Source organism: Zootermopsis nevadensis, unplaced genomic scaffold (genome assembly GCF_977971745.1).
Source record: "Zootermopsis nevadensis isolate Lab colony 2312 unplaced genomic scaffold, Znev_1.0 Znev_ptg000028l, whole genome shotgun sequence".
NCBI lineage: Eukaryota > Metazoa > Arthropoda > Insecta > Blattodea > Termopsidae > Zootermopsis > Zootermopsis nevadensis.
Window position 1 is genome coordinate 8,382,431 of NW_028259160.1, and position 23,223 is coordinate 8,405,653.

A 23,223-nucleotide genomic window follows, 5' to 3' on the forward strand; every position below is an offset into this window, starting at 1 on the left:
CCGTCATCAGGGCGATGAATATCATTGCCCTGATGATGGAGGCAGTACGACCTCTAAAACGTTGGTTAGCATCAACCAGACTACATGGCGCAACAACCCAGAAGACAGAAAGCTTCATACTAAGAATCGCCCTGATGACAGAGGCAGCTTGACCTCTGAAACGTTGGTAAACATCTACCATACTACACAGAGCAACAACCCAGAAATCTTCATACTCACCGCTGTGAAAACCTCAAATCTTACATGAAACTTTTTATTGCTGAAAATTAAATGTACTTCTCCCTAAAATTCTAAGTTTCTGGAAATTTTACAGCTCTAGGTCCAAAACTGTGATACTTTGCAAAATATTACTTTGAAATGAAAAAATTAAACAAATTTTTTTTCTGGCTGCCAGACCCCTTGGGGTCATATGACCTGCAAGTTTCCCCTAATGCTGCACCAAACCACATGACCACTATGCAGAATGTGGTCACCACTGGTCTTACTGGTCAGTGTTAAGTGATGACAGAATTCCAGGTAACAGCAGGGCACCAAAAGGGGAAAGGGAAGAAAGTTCATGAAGCATCAGACCTAGAAAGGCATTCTTTCACTGTCCTTAAATGAAGAGGCATGGACTAGAGTTTGTAGTGGGGAAAACATTCTTAGGGTGTACAAAATCATGCAAGCTAACCAACATCCTCAGCCTGTAACAAGCATACCTCACAATAAGTCAAGTATACTCAAGATATTCTTCCACTTATGTTAAAAGATGTAAAATCTCAACATATAAAGTTAGTAAAGACTAAACACATTGTTATAAAAACAGTTACTGTGATTAAATTGTGGGACCAGTGCAAAACCTGACAAACTTTACATACAACCCCCCTTTTCACCAGTGAAAATTTGACATCTGACAAATTAGAGTGTACCAAGGGTGAAAAAAGGATGTAGGCCATTAACAGTGGTATGTCATATGATTAAAAATATAATACCTTCACCAGCACATTAACAAAAAAGGTGACGAGCTGCAGCCAAGTGACTCATGCAAAGCAGCAGCAAAACCGCACATCATCTGATGTAATGTGTTAAGGGTAACAAAACTGATAAATTACAGAATATTATCCTGATGGAATGGCTCTTGAGGGCAAGGATTTAAAAAAACATGAAGACTCATAAAGATTACTGTTTATTCACTCATCTTCACATCCACCAGTGCAGAAAAAAAGGAACAATTTGAGCTGAAAGATTTAATGAGCATCCGATAAAACTATTGCTCAATTACATAGAATAGTAACAGTAATACTGAGAGTTCTATAAGTTTACCATTTGTAGTAATTTTAGTTATACCCTTCCTACATCTCCCTCCTTATGTTGCACAGAATTGAAGTAGAAGGTTACAAATCTAGCCATCACAAAAGTTTTAAAAAAATTCGTCCATTCATCACTTTAAGATACAATAATAATTTCAAAAGCATCCAATCACAAAATCCACATATGTAACAACTTTCTAACATGGCCAGTATCATACAGAATTGTATCTCTCCAATCTTGGTAGCACTGTAGAAAAACTGTAAAACCAAGTATAAACTACCTGCCAGCTCACACAGTTGAGTTTCACCCGTAACCAAATGCCAGTAATTACCTTTGAAGGGCTAATCCAAGCACGTGAAAACCCTTCACACACACATGCATTATAAAGCTTTTGCACTATCTTATGTGTAGGGATGACCTAATTTTGAGTCAATACAATTCCAGATCAGAGTTGAAACTTCAAATTAAAAAATTACTCAAAAAGTAGCAAACGTTTAGAAGATATTGCCATAATTTAGCACTCATTTAGACAAAATGCAGTATAATTTTCACTGGAATCCAATAACTGCTGAAAAAGAAAGCATTAGTTTGACATAATGGCAAAGTTTGGGGAACTGGATCCAATTTTCACACCATGATAGCAGATGGGTTCATGGAAATGGAGAGCACTTGTGAAAGAGTTAACACCAGGAGAAATGTAGTAGTTGATAAAAGCCTTACTCCAAAACACAAACCTTATCAACTATTCCTCTACACCCCATTCGAAGTACATTCAAAATTGAAGTTGCAATGTATGGGTTGTCATAGTGCTTTGCCTTCAAAGAGTGTGAGTTTCCATGCCGCACCTCTCCCTTCCTAAAATGGACAATAAATCTTGCTCACGAGTTCCCACAGAGTGGTGGCTGAACAACTGGGCGTTAGTTTTGGTTTTACATACTGTACATTTAAATACAATTTGCAGAGCTGTGTTAATCCATTTTAATTGCAAGATCCTCATGTTCTAATATCAAAGAGAAAAATACAAGCAGAGTAACTAAAAATACCACTGAACATGTATGGCATCATCTTTGCCAAAGATTCACAAATAGAACATTACTTTCACTTAAAACGGAAAATTATCAACATGTTTTTTCATCTTTATAATGTTACTTGTTCATAGAACTTGCCCTTTAAAACTTAGGTGAGCACGAAGACATGTGGGCAGTAGCTTACATCTCGAAGCTTTGACAACTCATGCGTAGAAATTGATCACATATGAACGTCGTATCGTTGAAACATTTTCCCCCTCTTTCTCTCGTAGATCAAATTCGTGGTCGTGAAGTTAGGGGGCTGTAAACATTGGAACACAAACACACGTCTATCATAGCAGCAAGTATGCATAAATGGTCGACAAGATCTGAGAATACTTTTACTGCTTTTCATGCATTATAATTTCAGCAATGTGAAATATGATGATAAACTCATTTGGCTTTTATGTAGAAAAATTATATTTCCATCATGCAGCCATTTCGGGGTGGTGGTTGTTGCAGTAGTAATAGCAATGTGTAGCAGTTACATGGAGCAAGTCATGCTATGATGTCTACATTGTTTGCAATGGATTACACTGATCTTCTGGTTTTCCCCCATCCCAATAACCAATATGAGTAGAGGAAATTTGGAGGGAAATACATGGAAGACAAGTCATTATATTATATCCCTCTTCAGAAAGTGAGGTTGAGAGTATGCAGTAAAGTGAACTGCACTGCAGATATATTAAAAGGTTCGTAGTACCTGCATCCTTTTTCGTTGCATCACGCCCCGTTAGTATGCATCACCTGATCGACTTGCACTGTAGCCAAACGAACCCTCAGAACTTCCATAGTCCCTGGAGCTGTAAATAGTTGCAGTAGTATTCGTAGGAAGGGGCGAAAATGACATCTACACATAGTCAGTCACAGTAACATAAATTACATAAATATATCGAAGCACAGTTTGTTGATCGCTGATAAACTGACGACTTTGCAACATCGGACTGAATTGTTTTAAATATCTTGGAAAATTATACGAGGCACATTTTGATTTAATACATTGCATAATACACTACTTTCGTGTTATTAAAATAGTCCACAAGAAAAAATGCCATGAGACGTATGCCTAGTCCGATGGAACACCTACATGCCTTCAATGGTGCTTATCGCAGGTAACAGGACAAGTCACTAATGCACGAGAAATTATTTGCAATCGATGCTGGGGGTACTTTTCACCCATATGTATGCACTATCATGTTTAATATGGACTGCAAATTGTCTCATGACAAATGCGTTCTTTTTTCTTGCGAAGATTCGTATATGTTGTGTTAACGTTGAGTTTAACTGGATAAATACCTGCCACGCCCCACTGGCGATCGACTGCGATACCTTGAAGACCCAGAATCTCTGCCACCACCGTAGTAATCGTTTCCATAGCTGTCACCTCGGCCACCATTGCGATCGTAGTCTCGGCCGCCTCCATAACTTCCACGCCCAGAGCCATAGTCGTCTCCATAGCGGCCCCTGCCACCCCGGGGACCCCCCCTTCCACCGCGGCCCCCACGGAAACCTCCCCTATCACCACCGTAACCACCCCTACCACCTCCTCTTGGAAAGAAACCCCTTCCTCCACCTCGGCTACCCCGGAAGCTTCTCCCACCACCACGCCGACCTCGGGAAATCTCCACTCTCAATTTAGACCCTAACAAATCAGAGCCATTCAAATTATCGCAGGCCGTTTCTGCTTCATCTTCATTGGCAAACTCTATGAAGGCAAAGCCAGGGGGATTGAATGCAACCCATACACTGTTCAACTTCCCATATTTCTCAAATTCTGACTCCAAGTCTTCCTTCTTGATTCCATCACTGAGACCACCTACATATACACGAGTCCCCCTTAACTGATATCCTGAACTCATTTCTCAATCTGAAATAAAAATGCAGAGATTCTTTTCCTTCCACAAAATTCAACATTTCATCAGCTCTATTGTTTTAAAACCTAACATCAAGTGCCTAAAGAAATTACTGAGAAAGTGAGTGAGAAATGGGTATCTGCACCAACAAAAAAAGTTTTCAATTAGCAAAACAAAATTTCATTGAGGATAATATTGCTAATGAACTCAAGAACTAAGACTCTTGTCTGCTTTTGAGCAGTCTTGATGTTGTAAAAATCACTATACCTTTGACCTAGGGTTCAGCCATGGTCCTACAACCCCTATGGCTGCTGCCCTATAAACAGTGTAAGACACTGTTCAAACCACAAATCAACTGGACCTACTACAGTCCATCCGGTTACAAGTTAATGTCAACAACAGCCTGTTCAAACACTTAGTGTCCAAGAAGCTGCTGAAGACAATTTGTACCCTTTTCACTTGCCTTGTAAAAGAAGACCAATACAGAATTGAAAGAAAACCTGTACCAGGTCACACATTCATTGACCCAACACCATATCACAATAAGCCCTCCACCAGCAAGCATGAACACAACCACATGGCTACATCACTGTTACAAAAGATCTGATTCTCATGGAGCATTAAAAATTGTGGGGAGGCCCTTAAAATTTAAAACAGTTTCATCAATAAAATTTAATCAAATCTGGAGGAACTTGGCAGCAGATTACAAAACTTAATTCAATGTTCATGAAACCATTTCAAGTTTAATACTTGGGAATACCCCAACCTCCCGAAAAAATAATACAAATTGGTAAATGTCCTGTGCTATAACAAAAGCGGCCCCCGCCCAGGCATCACAATTTCAAGATCATACCCACGCACGTATTTTATGCAAAAAAGAAGTACCTGCGTGATATGAGGTAATACACCCATTCTCCTCGTAATCCGACTTCCTATTTAGTCTCATACCTTGGGGCCGAAACTTTAATTAAAAACCAATAGTTCTACATTCATCTATGCACCATTTGCCGCTCTTAAAATGGCGGATAAAGAAATCAACATTTTTCAGTAAATACTCCACATACATGTTACATCCTCGCTGTACGCTATCTTAAACAAGCAAATCAATCCTTCGCTTCTACTAGGTTTCGTTTACCTCTAAACAGACGTCCAGCTATTACAAATAAGGCTGAAAAGCAGTTTCTCCGGCTCCAACACGCGTTGCTGACACAAGGAAGACAACTAAAGGGACATGCGTCAACGCGCGCTTGAAAATCGATATGAATTGGGGGTTTACACGAACGAACAACATGGAAACTGTAGCCTCCACACCAAACATTACGTTGCTAGAAAACTAATTTGTGTCAATTACCACACATATTCGATACTTTTCACTACTTTGCTCAACTCAATTTTGGAGAACAACATACAATATTGCAGTTGTTCCTTTATTGCATATTTTTGAAAAATATTACTATAATTAATTAACCAATAGTTGATTAGTATCATGGGACGTCATTTTAGAAAAAAAGCTAGACATGCAGGATTGCCAACCAAGTTTTAAATAGGGTGATTTTTATCATACATGAAAGTATAAAAATAAAATAACTTTATACATTTCCGTTTTGTTACTTCTGCTAAACTGAAGATGACTGTCTTCTGGGATGTTGCGCCGTGTTGTTTGGTAGAAGTTTTCTGATGTTTCAGAGGTCATTGCTGCCTTCATCAGAGTGATGAGACGTCGGTAAACTTCTACCAGATTATACGACGCAACAACTCAGAAGACAGCTTCAGACTCACCGCCGTGAAAACTTCAAACCCTACATACTACTGAACTGTCGCACATTACTTGAGAATAATACTGATTTAAAAACACGATGTGTGCTGCAAATTTTCTTTTTCATTGATATATTCATTTCATTATGGACTTTAGTTTCTGCATAAAATATTTTTCAATTAACATGTTTTCTCAAAATGTATATACTATTCAGTGCAACTTTAAGGGCACAGACTGTATTACGGATTCATTCATTTACCTATTAGGGTTGACAAAGATCCGTGATCGTCTTTAGTCAAGGACCCCAACATATGTAACACTCACGAAAAAACTGGCGACTGCGCCAATAATTACTTACACGCATGAAAAAATATAACCCACCAAATAGTTGTTGCGATTTCACAGACAATCTTGTATACTGAGGAAAATTCATGTTGTTGACCTTGTATTATATGGTTGTTGAAGTGAACCCCTACGTACCTACTTACACCGAAGAAATAATTTTTGGCGAGGAAAGTTCGTGTACCGTTGATAAATTCGAAGGTCGTGCATACAGATAATACCAACATTGCAAGCAAAAATTATGATGTGAAAATGTTTAAAAGAATGTAACTTTGGTCGCTTAAGAGTGAAGACAGAATAGTTATTTATTTTATTTCCTTTTCGTGCTAGTAACCGAAATCGTTTTATTAGTTCTAAGTAATGAATATATTACGAGTAGGTAGATCTTAAGTTGCGTATTGCTTTTTAGTACCGATTCTGAGGTTATGTTATGCGCCCATTTTCGCAACTGTAATTTCCGGTAGAAAAGTAATGTTGATTCTGATTTTGGTATTTCTTTGCAGGACGTTTCAAAATTGGTTTGTAAAACCGATCGCCGAGCTCTTGCAAGTTTATTAAAATATGCAGAAACTGGACTAAAACCTCAGTATGTTTGTAAAGGACATATGTCTTTGGCCAGTCAAACTGATCAGGTAGGAAAATCGAAATCCTCTACGTCTTACTAAACATGGTAACGATACAGTGATCAGTATATTCTAATTTGTTTCCACCAGTTTAGTAGTTTTGGTTTTGTAATTTCTAAAGGATGGCTATTACATTTCATGTTCATACTGGTTACAAAGACAGTTTCATAGTTCTCCTCTCTTCTGGCATGTAGTATTGCGAAATATGTCACCACAGATTCCTCTGCTTTCACACACACATTCCTTTACATTTACTGAAACATCCCATGCTCCATCACTGCATAACCTATATAATGGGTTACAGTTTATAATGGGTTACAGTTTTCTGACATTCTGTATCTGTTCTATTGGGACTGATTTAAAATTGGCCAAGGGAAGTAACATTAAGTATTTTGGAATTCCATACAATTGGATCATTCTTTCAGACATTTTCATGTCAATCTCAGATTCTAATAAAATTCTGCAAGCAAGAACTAACTGTATAACATTTCTGTGTTTAAAACATTTTCTTCAACAAAAAGTTACTGAAAGAATTTTGTTACCAAGCTGTCTTGTACTCTTCTATGTACTAGTATATTCATTCTAGGGATTAATTCCTTTTTTATTCTGACATTATTCTACAATACTGTTAAATAAATTTTGTCAATCCTGTGTTATAAGGTTTCTGTTTCTATTATTAGAACTTTTAAACACATAGTAAAAAGTCATGTAATGCATGTAATGCAATGATGATATAAGAATACCTGAAAATGTATATAATATTATTTCATCTTTTCTTTCAGAATGAGGATCTAGACAAATTGTATCGAATGGTGGAAGTGGAGGTTAGAGGAAATGATCCTGCTGTACTAAAGAGTTATTCTTGGTTTACAACAACAGCTGCAATGGAATTGGGGATCACAGTAGGAGAATGGTAGTTGTGCATATTGTCATTGTTCTTACCCATCAAGAAATGGTGACCATTATTTTCACAACAATTATCCCATTTTAAGACAAAATGTTTTTATATATGTCTTGTTTTGTTTGTTAGAAGTGCTTTAACTGTGCAGGTTGTACAGATCTGATTGGAAAGTAGACTATGATTTAGAATGATGAATTGCAGATCTGAAATGATAGAATCATGGCTTGTTTTAAGATACTGTCCTAATACCTACTGGGAGAGATTGAGGAAAACCACAAGAGTCTCTGGATAATCAATCTCCAGACTGAGCTTTGAAGCAGGACTTCCTGAATACAGAACAAAACTCCTAATCACTACATGTTTGATATTTACCACATTTCAAAATTACTCGACACAAACATACAATGATTATGATACACCTGTCACAGAGTGATGGATCATGGACAAACCACTTTGAAAGGTCCTTTAAACTGTAGCCAGGATATACTTTCTGGTCTTACTGGATTGAAGACTTGAAGTGATGGAGGGAGTATTGCTTTGTGTGCATAAATATCTGTTTACTCACCCATGTGTTAACAGAAAAATATGTCCTAGGTTTGTACCCCTTTTTAAATTCATTTATGCCTCTATACAGCCCTCTGATGTTTTTATTTTTGATGTTAGTTTCCAACTCCCTATATGATCTTCAAGATACTTCTTCTCATTCCTTAAAGTTCTGCTAGTTTCATGTCTTACACTGACATACCTTTCTGTATTTATTTGAGTGTGAATGGTTAGCAACTTTATCCTTGTAGATTTACCCCCAGTACTTATTGGATAGGAGGCTGGATGGATCCTAGAACCATTCAGGGTTAGGTGGCACAGAATATTTAAACAGACACTCCTGAAAATGTATTGCTCATTGTTTGTATAGTATAGTATAGTATAAATACAGTTTTTGGCTCAGATTTAAGTTGAATTCTGAATATGAAACTTCATCAGAATATTTTAATGGAGGATAAAAGGACTGTTGAGTGTCATGAAACTAATATTAGTAGTTATATTTGTTTTTATGAGTGTCAGCTTAAACCCTCAATGTTATGTTCCAGCTGGACACCTCGTAAAGCAAATCATGAGCGCCTCACACTGCTCAAGTCTGTTCATATCTACAAGAAGCACCGGGTACAGTATGAAATACGTACATACTTTCGCTTCATGCAGTTTCTGCGCCTGACTGGCTCAACAGCCAACACCTTCCTTGAATATATCCAGCGCAACCTGCCAGAAGGTGTTGCTATGAAGGTGACAAAAGTTGAGATAACTGCCATTCCATCACACATTAAAACCCATAGTGAACCTCAACAATTAGAATTGCCAGCAACTGTGGAAGAAAGAAACCTGTGAAATGAACACAAAAGAAACAAATGGTTTCAGAATGTAATGAAATTATTATGCTTGTTAATTTATAAAAACTGTATAATAAATATGTTTTGAGTTTCTTTTGATTTCTCTCTTTCCATTCTATAGTGAGAAGACTTCTGAGTATTGTAAATGTTTTAATATTAGTCTGGACCAGTATTTAAGCCTTGATATTTGATGATACATTTAAAGCATAATACAGTGCTTGAGTTTTGAAATGTTTATTAATTAAAATCTAACATTTTTCTGTTATTAAAAACTATGCAAACAAAAAATAGAAAAGGTGTGTTCTGTTAAATACTAAGTAGGATGATGGAGACAGCAAGGACCTCTGAAAAGTTGGCCTCCAAAACCACAGTAAAAACCAAACCTCAAGCCCAAACCACACTCACACACATGAAAGAATCAATATTTATGCCTCAAGTAATCAGCAGGGTCCACTGGCCATCGACTTCACCACACAATCTTCCAAACAGATCCTGATCAGACAGTAATACAGGAAAATCAACATGAATAAAGTTCCAAGTAGATACGAGGCTCGTCCACAAAGTAAGTTTCCCTGGGGCCGTTTACAGAAACAAAACACAATTTCATGGAAATATTTATTGCAACAGATACAGCAAGTGTCCAGCTATTTTTCAACATATTCGCCACCAGAATTGAGACATTTGTCATACCGTGGGACCAACTTTTGAATACCTGTGTCGTAGAAGTCTGCCGCCTGGGATTGGAACCACTGTGTGACAACCATCTCCGCCTCTCTGTCATTCTCAAAACGCTGACGCTGACCGGACAGGAATTTCTTGAGGTGTAGGAAAAGATGGAAATCACTGGGAGCGAGGTCCGGGCTGTAGGGTGAATGATTAAACACCTCCCAGCTGAACTCCTGCAGGAGACTTGCTGTCCGTCGAGCCGTGTGCGGCCTAGCGTTATCACTGACCGCACTTCACAGTCGGCGGGAGCTGGAATAAGAACCTCCATCTTCAACAGCTGCAACGATGCTACTGTGAGAACGTGGGAAGTGCCGTTAGTGCATGCGCCTGCTACGTCATTGCTCTATCACGTACGCACAGTCGCTTCGCGCAATATAAGGTTTGCTAGCTGTGGGACGAGTGGGAAACTTACTTTGTGGACGCGCCTCATATTTTAACTCCCTAAAACAGGTGTTGGCACACCTGTGGATAGGCATAAGGAAGGAAAGCCACTCCATCCTTCAGAAGTCCATGCTATAATGAATTAGGGACATTTACAGTTCCTATTTGAGGATTTCTTATTACAGTCAGGGGTTTACAGCCAGCAACTGTGCCACAAACTGTTGCATAAGGGAATATTAAGGAAGAAACAAAACCCACTTACCCACAGTCCTGTAGTAAGCTTATATTTAACAACCCATTGAGAAATGTTAAGATCAGAAACAAAAGTTATACATTCTTTTAATTTGCTTTCTGTTCTTTACACATTATACACAACATACACAGACTTAACACAATTGTGACACCAGAATTCCATATACGGTGGCAAAATGTGAAATTTATAAGCTGCTACTGCTGACCATTTGTACAGGATTAGCCAGCATTGCCACCTTGAGCTGAAGCCCTGAATACAACACTTAAACTTTCTTGATCACAAGCTGGGGTTTTGATATGGCACATAAATGTTTTCAGATTTTCTGTATGAAATTTGTGTCTTCAATTCTACTTCAGAATATGCCATTAAAAAAAAAAAAGAATCAGGAGGGACTGTAAGTGAAAGGGACTCATCACATTATGATATGTACTGATGATGTTATTTTATTGAGTGGAAACATAAATAGCCTACCACAGAGAACAAGACTAGAAATGTGTACAATTTAGAGTATATCACATCATGGGCATTGATCTCTATGCTAATAAGAAAGCTGGTCTATAAATAAACACAAAACAACTGTACATGTTATGTCACAAGAATGCAGGGCAAAATCATAATATAAAGACAAATTGTAGGTAATAAATTCTCAAAGAGTGTGGCAAAACAAATATTTTGGAATAACAGTAACAAATGAAAATTACACTTATGATGAAATTAAAATCATATCAAATTTGATAAATGCTTTCAATTATTAACTTCTGAATCCTCTTGTCTTCCAATCTCTCATCTTTAAGCATAAAATTTGTCATTTTATATGGGTATTAACCTTAGCTTCTCACCCTAAGAGAACAAACTGGGTATGTTTGAGAATAGGTACTTATAAGAGTATTTTGACCCAAGAGAGATGAAGTAACAGGAAACTGGTGAAAAATTAATGATGCTGTGCTTCAAAATAATTTGTACTCTTCAAAAAATATTAGGGTGATGAAATCAAGGCAGATGAAATGGGCTGGGCATGTAGCATAGATGGAGAGATGAAATTCATCCTTAAAATATGGTCTGATCCATTTGTATTGGCTAATTTGTAAATTGTGATGGGCCACATGTGGCCTGCAGGCTACAAGTTGCAAACCCTGCTATACTTCACACTGGACACTCAATATGTGTCTACGTGAATATCATCTAGATCAGCGTTTCTCAACCTATGGTACGCGAGCCAATGCTGAGTAGTACGCGAACTAAGTAAGAAAATCAAAAGATAATATTAACATAAATAAGTTTTCCCTGAACGCATTTGGTTCGTGGTACATTTAATGTGTTAAATTAGAATTAATGGTACACTAAGGATAAAGGGTGAGAACCCCTGATCTAAATCATTTTGCAACCTAGAAGCAACACCCATAATTCTAAATCATGAATATTAACACCAGTGTCTCCCAAGAGTGTGTCATACTTCTCAGTTGCAAGTGTGGTTCAACCTGGGATATTGTGATAACAAAAATCTGAATATCTCTAATGTACAGAATATTCTGCAGAGTGAAAGAAGTCTGGAAATTGTCTCATCTCTTCAGTTTCTAGAATCATGAATTTAGGAAGATGAATTGTTTGATAATTGGCCACCATCAAACAATACAGTGAAACCTCGATGCATCGTTTTCGGCGGGGGTGGGAAATAAAAACGATGAATGCGGGAAAACGATAGATGCGGGAAAGCATTAAAAATTTAAAAAAAAACAATGTTTCTCTTTCAAAGTTACTTCTTTTTACCAAAAAAAGTCTTTAATGGACAACTGGTTTGTTGAAACTTTACGTTTTAGACCAAACAGAGCACTTTCCACGTTCACTAATATTAAGCGCATAAAAGAACGACTTCACTTTCGCCAATGCAGCGAGTGCTTCGGCAAAACTCGGCAAAGCTTCGGGCTCGCATTCGTCGTCTTCCTCTTTCTCACCGCTCCAACCCCCTTTGCGGACAATAACAGGAAGAATGGAAATACTATTACTGCGGAACTCAACGAAACGTAGCTGTAGAAGACCCTGAACCGCTGGAAACGAGATGAACCAGAAGAATGAAAAGTGCCGCCAGCCTTTCCTTTGTACTTGTAATAAAAGCATTTGTGAAGAAATTCACACTGCACATGCCATCTGGCATCGCTGGAACGAAATATGAGTGCACCCTAATTAAAATCGTAAAATTTCTGACAATGCGCGCCGCCATTCTCTCCAACTATCACCCCTGCACCGCTGACCATCATTCCAAAAGAATGTGCTGGTTGGGCGACATAACAGGTTACCGCTACTGTGTATTCCAAAAACATTATGCGTCTTTCGGTATCAATTTATCTCTAAACCCAGCATTTTAAATTCTCAGAAACGATCATTGCGGGAAAATTGTGGGCCAGGACTAAGATTTTTGAACGATCGATGCGATAAAACGATAGTTCGAGGAACGATAGAAGCGGGAAAATGTAACATTATTTTATATGGGATGTATTCGGGACCGAACAAAACGGACGATGCATCCGGGAAAACGATAGTTCCGGGAACGATGGATAGAGGTTTCACTGTAGTTGGATGTACACAAGACATCATACACACACAAGTATCAAGTTTAAGTGTAAGGCCTCTGCCTCAGTCATCCTGAATACATTACTTCCATTTGGCTATATATGTACAGACAGGGAAAAGTCAGGAAATTAAGAAACTGCAGTGTGAAAAGGTTTTGATTAAAGTAAAGTAAAGCAAAACTATAATTACAATGTGCCAAAATATCAGTTTCTTAAGAAGTTATAATTTCCACTGAAGTAACTTCCATGTTCAAGATAGCTCCACAAAAAAATTAAGACAGTTACTAACATATGTTGTGTCAGCAAGCTATACCCAAGGATTCTAGAATAAAGATTGGCACTTCATGAAGGAGTGTCCTTAATATCCTTCAGGTAAAACACTCTAGTATGAAGCATGTGCTCTGGGTACAGTTTCAACCTATGTGACAAATATTTTGCACTTGAAATGAATATACAAATAGCAGTTGTGTTTTCATGAATTCTAAGAACTTATTTGTTAAATAAACACCAATACTCTGGTATTGTTCAGAAGTATGTTCAATAAATAGGAACTTGCTGGGCTATAACTGTTAAAAAGTACAGTGCTGGAGTTCAAATTTAGTCTCATCATGAAAACAGGTTTTTCTTTATTACAATATTTCTTTCATAAACATTATTATAACTTGCTACTTACAGACACTAGATACTACACAGAGTAGAACTGTGTGGCAGCAGAAGACTGAAGTTCAATCTGTCCCATCTTGAACTGTAGACGCTGCAGCCAGCGAAGAAGCACTGGATTACTTGCAGTTTGGTGCTGATTGTCAGGAGGTATTGGGGGAGGTGTGCTTGGGGGGAAGTTTCGACAAGCCTGGAGCCTCACCTGCAGGTGCCCTGGAAGCTGCATGCAGTTTTTGTACCATTTAGTTAAAACACTTTGTAAATATTAAGTAACGTAGACCACATGTGATTACAGACGTAATAAAATCTGGGAGAGCTCCATTATTAGGTAACCTTTACATGAACATTAGCATAGAAGGTATATCCATTTACTAGTTTTCAGTCACTGAACAAGTAATTAATTTCTCTTCATACAGTTTACTGGAAGAATATATGGCATATATGAAATGTCCCACAGAGCGAAGTAGAATCATGAGACTTGAGGTTCTAACAGCAGTGAAAATCATGCTGGTCTTTGGGCTGTGATGCTGTGTGGGTAGGAGAGTGCAAACAATCTGGAGGAACATAATGCCTCTACTTTCTGCTCCAAAAATCTGGAACCACCTACAAGACCACATGGTGTCACAATATCTTGTCAAATATCATATACTCATACATATCATGCACATGACCTAACAGGTTGTATTAGTGATGTCATATAGTCCATTAAAAGGAGCATTCCATACCTGTACATGGTATGAGAACAATACAGGAGTCCACACAGGCAGCAGCTTACTGAGGACTGATGAGTTACATTCCAACATTGCTTCCAATAGGCTCAAGAAATGAAGGTTCACCATCTCAGCCAACTGAAAGGATGTGACATTCTCATTACCTAAAATTCAGATGAATGTACCCACAACATGAAGTATAATACCTCACTTTTGGCATATCTCTAGAAGAATTTCAGGGCTATCTTAGAAGTTTTGGGACACATAAAGTTCCCACTTGAGTTTACTGTCTTGTACAATTCCTCACTTTATTGTTATCCATCATGCAAGAGTTAAGGGCATAGGGTTGGAGTTGGGGAAAATAGACAACACAAATGAGACTTTAAGATCAGCAACAATACCAAAATCATAAGGTGGAAGAAGAAATGAAGATCAAAGGGAAGAGCTATACATATAGCATAAAGTGCATGATAAAATAACAACAAACAGATTACATTTAGAAACCCACATAATGTAGTAAACAAAGTTTCCTACACAAATTTCTAACCATACACTAGAAGGAAGCACAGGATGTCCTAAAGAATATTCACAAAATAATAATGAACTGCAATGGGAACTCTACGCAATCCATGAAGATGACAATTATCATTACAATATGTGGAGAGTATTTCCAGCTAAAATCTGATAAAACCGTGAATATAATGAATTAACATAAAACTTTAAGAGTACACTTCCAGTATAACACAGACCATACTGTCATTAGTGTGATCCAGAGAGTTTGTTAATAATTTCAGGATGTGACAGCTATTTCTCCTGAAGTTGCTTATTACTCCCCCCCCCCCCCAACAAAGAGAAAAAAGCAGAAGAAGAAGCTTGCAACATATGTTTATCTACTTAAATTTAAATTGAAAAAACTTTTTGAGCCATTAAACATATAATGAAATACTTTTAGCCATTAATTTTGACTGCCAAGTCAACACAGCATAATAAGTACTTTTCACTTTGTTATGAAGAATGCTTAAATGAATGACAAACTGGCTTCAAAATTTTGAAAGCTATATTTTGGTACCAGACTGCTATTTCAGTCTAGGTCACCTGTCACTTCCCAGCTCCTGGCAGAAACTGCATAACTCACTGCCAAGCACTGCAAGATTATCCTGATATGACTTTGCTCCATAAAACAATAAAATCAACTTTTTACTGAAAATGATGTTCCTGTAACAGTTTATCAGTGAACATGCTGTATTTATCTCCTTTTACAGCAAAGTTCAGACTGTAGGTATAAAATATACTCACCACTTTAGAGTGAGAAACAAGTTGCAGAATACTAGGTGTCACTTTACCCCAGAAGTCAATGAGAATACTCATTGTGGTTGAGTGAGCTTCACTGCTTGGTAAGTTGCTTGATGCACCCTGCTCCAAGTATACTGTCCACAGCTAGAAGCATATACACACACATATACAATCAATTTACCTTTATCATATAGATATGGGGAATTTAAATCCCCATATTTCAATGACTGCTGCTGGACTTTAACTATGTGTTTAACAGTTTAGCAATATGCTAGAATGAAGCGTGGCTAGCTGGACTGTCCGTAAGGTGCGACACATGGCTGATAAATGTTAATTACATGGTAAAATGCCAAAAATATGCAGGGCTTGAAATAATACTATATGTATTACTTGTATCTGATAGCCTATTAAAAATGTAATTCATGCATAAATTAATACAATAGAATGAATCTTAACATCAAAATACAAATGTCAAAATGGTAACTATTAGCTCCTCTAGTCAAATTCCTTGGAGATACGTACAATGTAATTAATAAAATGTGGTGGATATATTAGAAAAGTAAAGCACAGTTACACACTGTAGAGTCTGTGTGAGTAGAGAATTTACTCATCCTTGAAGTCATTGTCTCTTGCTAAATGCTGTCTTACAAATATCATCCCCTCTTAATATGTTTCAAATCTGTACAATATTCAATCATGCCAGTGACCCAGTTGCCATGTTTTAAAATGTTCTCCTTCCAAATCAACACAGATAATTCTATATATTTTGCTTCTCTGTCATAACAAACCACTACACTGCAAATAATTTATTTTTCTTTGCTGTGAATTACTTGTCCTTTTTGACAAACAAGTTTGCCTGAGCTACTGCTGCCCATTATTCCATGTCAGATGGCATTAAGAATGAACATAATACTCCTAATATAAAAACTAGCATAGAACTAAAAGTCTGTCAAAGTTTCTCAATCAAATATTATAATGCCTCTATACATGAATGCTAGACACTCAGCTTCCAGGTGAGTCAAATCTTTACTCAGACAATACTGACAGAAACATTTAAAACCTTTATACTTTTGGACAGTAAAATCTGGGTAACCCAATGATTTTGGGATAATGTACTTGCACTTCTGTACCAGACATGTTATGTTTAAGATCAGCTTCATCCAGTGTAGTTTTTTGAAAGCTTCACTCACTTCTGACAAACGTTAAATATTGTCAGGCTCCCACCATGGTTCAGAGGAAAGTTGGTTCTATTCTTCTAGTAATAATCCTATCATGAGGATAACACAATTCACTAAATACATACATCCACTTCAAAAATGGACACCTTCATCATGATGAAGATATACAGAGGTTAGGAAGGTCAAATAAATGCATTAGCACAACAAATTCACTTCCAGCTTAAGAATTCCATGTCCATTTTTGCATTAAATTTTATGATTGCTACAGTAAGTTTGACAGAGGATTCCTTTCGATAATCATTTACTTGAATATAAGTAACATCACCACACTGAATTCATTATCCTTTTTTGCTGAATGTAAGACTAAGCCTGACAGAGGAACTGAAAGGTTTAGCTTTTTTCAGTGATAATATAGATATAACCTTACCTGACAGAGGATAAATGCATGAAACAGAGAGGACATGTGGAGCACAGAAGCCTTGGATAGTTCAGCAAAGCCAACCATGATAACCTGGATGTGATCTGCAATGTGACAAGATGCCTCTTGGGGGACTGGCTGACAATGACAATGTGAGGTAGAGTGTGTAGCATGACTTGCACCTCCATGCAAGGCAGTGTGTGTCAGTGAGCCTAGAAGCAGCCATGACAGAAGACGGATATGGCCCACACAGTCTATGAATTCACGAGGTCTGCAATGGAATTAATGTAATTTTTTGTAGTGAGAAATATCACATAAATTTGAAATTATAAGTTACAAATGTAGAATAAACACATACCAGGTGACACTTGATGTGGCATGTCTTGAACATTTTTACATCATTACATCACACTATCCTCGGTTAACTTATACTGACTGTATCTTCACTGTGCATTCCAACACAGTACCACAGTATGTTGATAACTTACCCTTGCTGAAGCACTGAAGGAGCATTGTAAAGCCATGGAAGGTAACGAGCCACAGAACGATTATCTCGACTATTCCCTCGTGTTATCTCAAGAGCCAGATATTGGGCAATACCACTCTTTAATACTCCACCCAATGTGTCTTCATTCAGCCCAACAGTCATTCCTTTGCTATAGCTCTGCAAATGAACAATGGTTTGTAAGCCAACTGAAACAAGTCTAAACATTCACACTTTTTGTAGTCACTGACAAATAATCCTAGTAACCAATGCAGATTTTAATTTATTTTTCTACCCACATTTTTATTAAACAAGGTACAAAATAATTAACAGAGGCATTAGGAAGTACAGTAGATATGTTGCTGTGATTAGATTTTTTTAAAAACACGAACAGGTTTGAGTCTAGGAGCTTCTGAAGTTAGATTTCATGGTTATTTAAGTGTTTTGCAGAAAGAACTTTTCTATTAAAAATTCATGTGGCTATGAACACTGTATCAAAACATACATGACTCAAACTAAATGGTGTAGAAATGAATAAGTTCATCAATCTCCTTGCAAGTTACATCCAAGAATATGGAAAAATGTGAAAACATCAGTATTCTATGACAGGAAGATAGAATCTGCTTAATAAAGAGAATAAATGTAATAAGGCAAAGGAAAAAAATGTTATTAAGTTTCAAGAATATTTGAAGATTCAACTTCCACTTCAAGATTTTAAATTGTTTGTTTATTCATATTAAAACAAAGAAACACTGTCTCATTATGGATTGAAACACATATTATTGAAGCTGTGATATTATTAAAGTTCTATGTAATAGCTTAGTATGATCCATTTCTCAGCTGGATTCCCAGAAATTATGTCTACAATTTATTTTGTCCAGTCAAGTGTTTGTTCAATCTGTTTTAGGCCCATTTATCTTACATCCAAATGTTTTTGTCCACAGTTTGTCTAACCAATGACTTGTCAGCAGTATTTTCATTCAATGCATTTTACATCTGCTGAGTCCCCCAGTTGCAATAGAACTGAACACTCTCCCCCAACAAGACTGTAGCAATCTAACCAGTGAGTTACAGTTTGCACAAATGTTACGTTATATCCTATAACTTAAACACAACCAATAACTGATAATTACTCCCTTGTTAATTCTACAACAATCTTTTACTGAAACTTGCTACATCCTCCAATTATTCTTAAAAACTGAACTATCTTTAGTTCAAGACCAGCCAGTCCTGTGTAACAAATTAAGCCCCTCACCAAGGATATGATAATGTGCCACTTGGTCAGATCTCACACTAACTTACGTGAATCCAGTCTTTGTAGTTCCAGGGGTTCAGATCTTATTATCACATACCTTGAGTTTGCTGAGTGTATGGAAATCAGCCAGGAATTCTAAAGTGTCAGCCAGATGTTGGCGCATGCATTCTGAAGCACTGGTATTAAACAGTGGACCAATATCAGGGAACAATGGTGGGGAGTCTTCCATCATCACATTCAAGGCTAGTGAACCTCCAGCATCCTGCATAAATATAAACCACAGGTAGTGTGAATTGTGTTTCAGTAGAATTAAGTAGTATCAATTTTGGTTGCAATATTAACAGCTTGTAATTCATTGCTTAATCATCTACCACCACATATAATTTCTACCTCTTAATTCTTGAATTACAAAGAGATGATGAAATATGGCACAATGAACAATAATGTTGAAGATTTCTGTCCTCCGGGTTGTTGTGCCGTGTAGTCTGGTCAATGCTAACCAACGTTTCAGAGGTCATACTGCCTCCGTCATCAGGGTGATGAATATCGCCCTGGTGACGGAGGCAGTATGACCTCTGAAACGTTGGTTAGCATCAACCAGACTACACGGCGCAACAACCCAGAAGACAGAAATCTTCATACTCACCGCTGTGAAAACCTCAAATCTTACAACAATAATGTTATAAATAATAATTAATAAACTCTTATTCTACCAATGAACTCTAAAATTTGTTCATGATAATTGTTTTAAATCTATTAATTACCTGAAGAACAAAATTTATAAGCATCAAAAAATTAGAATCTGGAATTGATGTTTTGAATTTAAGTGCTTGGACCAATTCATAGACCACCATTCTAGTCAGAACCAACTTTTCACGTTCCTGAAAACAAACACAAAAAATGTAATTAATCTCTACCATTGAATGTAAAAGGACAAATCTTCAGACAATCAGTACAGTTTACTGACAGTACTCAAGAAAATACAGTAATAATTCCTGACAGGAACCACATACATGTAGCACTATGAACAGATCATTATAAAATAAAACCAAGACAGACATACACACACACAATTTTTTTTACAAAATTATGGAAACCCAATAACATACTGATGTGAAAAATTGACTTTAAAAAGAGCTGATGAAAGAAAGACTGAAACAACAAAAATGAAACTTTTAAGAACTGTTTCTGGTCATAGCCTTTGTGATCATGTACATAAGAATATAATATGCAGTGAACTCAACATTTTTAACCTGAAAGAAAGATTTCAAGAATAAGAGAGTAAACAGTATACACATCTCATACAAATGTACTCATATTTAAGGATTAAAATAATTTGAACATACAAACAGAGAAGTCACAAAGATGTAGTACACAGTAAAATAAGATGGAAGGTTTCTTTTAGAGCAGAAAGAAGCAGGGTCTACCTCACACTTCATGATGATGATCACTGACATGTGCTTGATGTAACCAAATTACATCTCCCTCTCCCTTTGACACGTTAACATGATAAACAACTGAAATATATGAACGTCATATTTGTATTCAGTACCCCATTTAAATTTACGTTTGTACTTTAGCCTTTTACAGCTGTATGAACAAATTATTTATATTTTTTAGATAGTGGTCTTCCAGACTGTTACACTGTGTATTCATTTCACTGTATACCGACATTTCAGAGGAACATACTGCCTCCAACTTCATGGCTGAAATCCTACATTTCCATGTTCACATAGAACATCCAGAGTTTTCTTAATTTTTGAAGGTATAAAAGAGTAGTAATCAAGGAAGTGACACTTGCTACTTACCCTTGTGAATCCTCTGCTGCAGAGATAACAGAGGTCAACAAGGTAGTGGTACTTCATCACAAAATTCTCAATGCTGAAGCCTAACACTTTGGAGAAAGGATCAAGTATAGCCTGTGCAAAAGGAGAAAGATAAACTTTGTCATTAAGATTTGTTATTGCTTATTACATATGTACATATAAGGATGGATAATGAGTAATGATTCAGATATTTGATTCCCATTAGTATTTCAGTCGATTAGGATATATGATACAGGTCAAGAATTTCAGACCTTTAATACCAATAAAAAACTCAAAAAACCTTTTACTATTCAGTCATTAATAGGTACAAAACGTCTTTTCTGCATGATTTAAATAGAAAAATTCTTTTAAACAGTAATATTCTTCATCTTACATGTCTGAATAGTCTTATGTCATAAATATATAAACTTATCTCAGTAATGCAACTCACATACTACCTGTCCTCAATGCCCATTATAAATTACAATGTACCAGTACCTTACAAGCAGATATGCCAGGAACCTTGAGGACAGAAACCATAATGCGGAGAAGTGGCTCAATGTCATCAAGTGTTGACAGTAGAAGTACAAGACGTCGGAACAAGATTTCCAGCTGAGTAAGGAGGGCACTCCACGTGGTGGAGCCTGGACCCAGTCCTGCCTCCAGAGGAAGACAGTCTAAGTAGCACGCCATGTTGGGCAGCACCACTGACAGCATTTCTCCTGGCAGTGACTTCTTCGAATTGAGGCCCTCTAGCAACAATTGCAGTGGTGCTATTGGATTTAACTCATTGAAATCTGACAGTGCTTGAGCCACACTTCGAAAAAACTGCATACGAGTAGAGTCTAAAACACAAATACAAATAGGTACTACTGCTGTTAAAATTGTTAGACTAATGAACTGGATTCACACAGTGGAACATCAAATTTTTTAAATGTGTTGTTGTTGTTGTTGTTGTTGTAGTAGTAGTAGAAGTAATAAACAGTATCAATAAACATCATGAAAATAAAAACTAACACTACAATCCAAAAAATAGACTGATGTCATACATAATAAAATTAAATATTTCATGGGAATAATAATGTTAACAGAACAAATAATGAAGAAATTTCTGAAGGAAATATCACTAGTTCACAGATCCACTGATAGAGATAGTTCCTTTTCTGTGTAATTCCTAATCCCCATCTTGTTCTTGGTTTTTCATGCAGCAATATTTCCCCACTCCAAAATGTCTTAGATGCATATATCCCACAATATATATACACCAGAATTATTGCCAACATAATTAACATATAGTTATGGTGCCTATTACCACAGTAATTTATAAGTGCTGCATGTGTAGTGTAATGTTTTCTGTGGTGGAAATGTAAAGATACCTTTCTATTAGCACCAGTGGCCAATGATCCCAGCACCATATCATTCTATTTTCAGTTTTACTTTTGATAGCTGGTGGAATGTACAAACTTCCTCACCAGAAAGCTGTCAATGTCAGTCTTACCATCAGCATGAGTCTGGAACATCTGCACAAAGATACCATTGGGTGCAAGTTGATGAAGCACACAGCGAAGGAACTGATGAGCAACACTAGTAGCCCCACCTGGTAGATATATATTGGTCTCATTCTGCCATGGATAGCTTGCATTTAGTGCCACACTGCAACAGCATAACAATTTTACCTAATGTATAAATACTTAAAGTTAAACTAGCATTACAATTTTGGAAGATAAATTAATTGATCATAATCTTAATTTTATATTCAGTTATGATTATAATTCACATGGTTTAATTTTATTAAGCCATTGGATCTGTGTTTTCTTTTCTACACTTGAATTAGTTAAACTCAGTACTTTTGGCACAAAGGTCCAAAGCCTCACATTTAGACTACCAGGGTCTTGATGGTTCTGAAGATGTAAACTGAAATGAACTGGCTCAGGAAAGGCAATGGAGATGAACCTGCAAGGTCCATTATCAATATCAAATTTCTTTAACAGCTAAGTAGCCAGTAACCATTCAAGCAAGACTTTGTAACATGCATACATACACAGACAGAGTAAGGGGAAGCAAAAAACTAAAGGTAAACTTTGTTTTGAAAATGATGGTGGATAGACACAACACGAACCTTCCCTCAAAAGTATCTACTCGATATTCATTGCATTCTGAGAGGTGATAATATTGTAACATATTTACCATGGCTGCTCTACCATTAAAAAAAATCTATTATTTGATTTTCATGGCCAGAGGGTGTAAAAACTAGTACATTTTAAGAAAGAATAATA

The 23,223-nt window shown here is 36.8% G+C and overlaps 3 protein-coding genes across 14 annotated transcripts in view; 1 reads left to right on the top strand and 2 right to left on the bottom strand.

Annotated features, from left to right (window-relative positions):
- Positions 1-1,149: 1,149 nt before the first annotated feature.
- LOC110832281 (uncharacterized) lies at positions 1,150-6,494 on the bottom strand. 2 transcript variants are annotated; one of them, XM_087357356.1, is made up of 4 exons: positions 6,409-6,494; positions 3,654-4,224; positions 3,061-3,160; positions 1,150-2,619 (listed from the first exon to the last, which is right to left on the bottom strand). In XM_087357356.1, exons 2-3 carry the CDS (start codon positions 4,214-4,216, stop codon positions 3,091-3,093), a joined length of 633 nt encoding a protein of 210 aa, XP_087213482.1. In that variant the 5' UTR covers positions 4,217-4,224; positions 6,409-6,494; the 3' UTR covers positions 1,150-2,619; positions 3,061-3,090. The 2 variants fall into 2 exon arrangements, with proteins under 2 accessions (XP_087213482.1, XP_087213481.1); XM_087357355.1 differs by lacking the exon at positions 6,409-6,494 and adding an exon at positions 5,346-5,495.
- Positions 6,495-6,515: 21 nt separating this feature from the next.
- On the top strand, positions 6,516-9,316 carry mRpS10 (mitochondrial ribosomal protein S10). Of its 2 annotated transcripts, none has more exons than XM_022069129.1 (4): positions 6,516-6,683; positions 6,812-6,940; positions 7,714-7,844; positions 8,921-9,316. In XM_022069129.1, the coding sequence occupies exons 1-4, from the start codon at positions 6,669-6,671 to the stop codon at positions 9,213-9,215; spliced, it is 570 nt and encodes a 189-aa protein (XP_021924821.1). In that variant the 5' UTR covers positions 6,516-6,668; the 3' UTR covers positions 9,216-9,316. The 2 variants fall into 2 exon arrangements, with proteins under 2 accessions (XP_021924821.1, XP_087213483.1); XM_087357357.1 differs by having other exon boundaries at positions 6,516-6,665.
- Positions 8,709-23,223, bottom strand: part of unc79 (UNC-79 domain-containing protein) — a 59,696-nt gene continuing 45,181 nt past the window's right edge. For 8 of the 10 annotated variants that reach the window (XM_022069167.2, XM_022069173.2, XM_022069166.2 and 5 more), the window contains 10 exons: positions 22,446-22,600; positions 21,446-21,792; positions 20,951-21,061; positions 19,907-20,023; positions 19,240-19,404; positions 17,892-18,067; positions 17,413-17,674; positions 15,811-15,951; positions 14,530-14,652; positions 10,647-14,024 (listed from right to left, as the gene is read on the bottom strand). In XM_022069167.2, coding sequence (XP_021924859.1) covers positions 13,830-14,024; positions 14,530-14,652; positions 15,811-15,951; positions 17,413-17,674; positions 17,892-18,067; positions 19,240-19,404; positions 19,907-20,023; positions 20,951-21,061; positions 21,446-21,792; positions 22,446-22,600 — 1,792 coding nt within the window. In that variant the 3' untranslated portion in view covers positions 10,647-13,829. Of the gene's footprint in view, positions 10,193-10,646; positions 14,025-14,529; positions 14,679-15,810; positions 15,952-17,412; positions 17,675-17,891; positions 18,068-19,239; positions 19,405-19,906; positions 20,024-20,950; positions 21,062-21,445; positions 21,793-22,445; positions 22,601-23,223 lie in introns of those variants that run through there. The other 2 variants (XM_022069165.2, XR_015537446.1) reach the window with 2 other exon arrangements.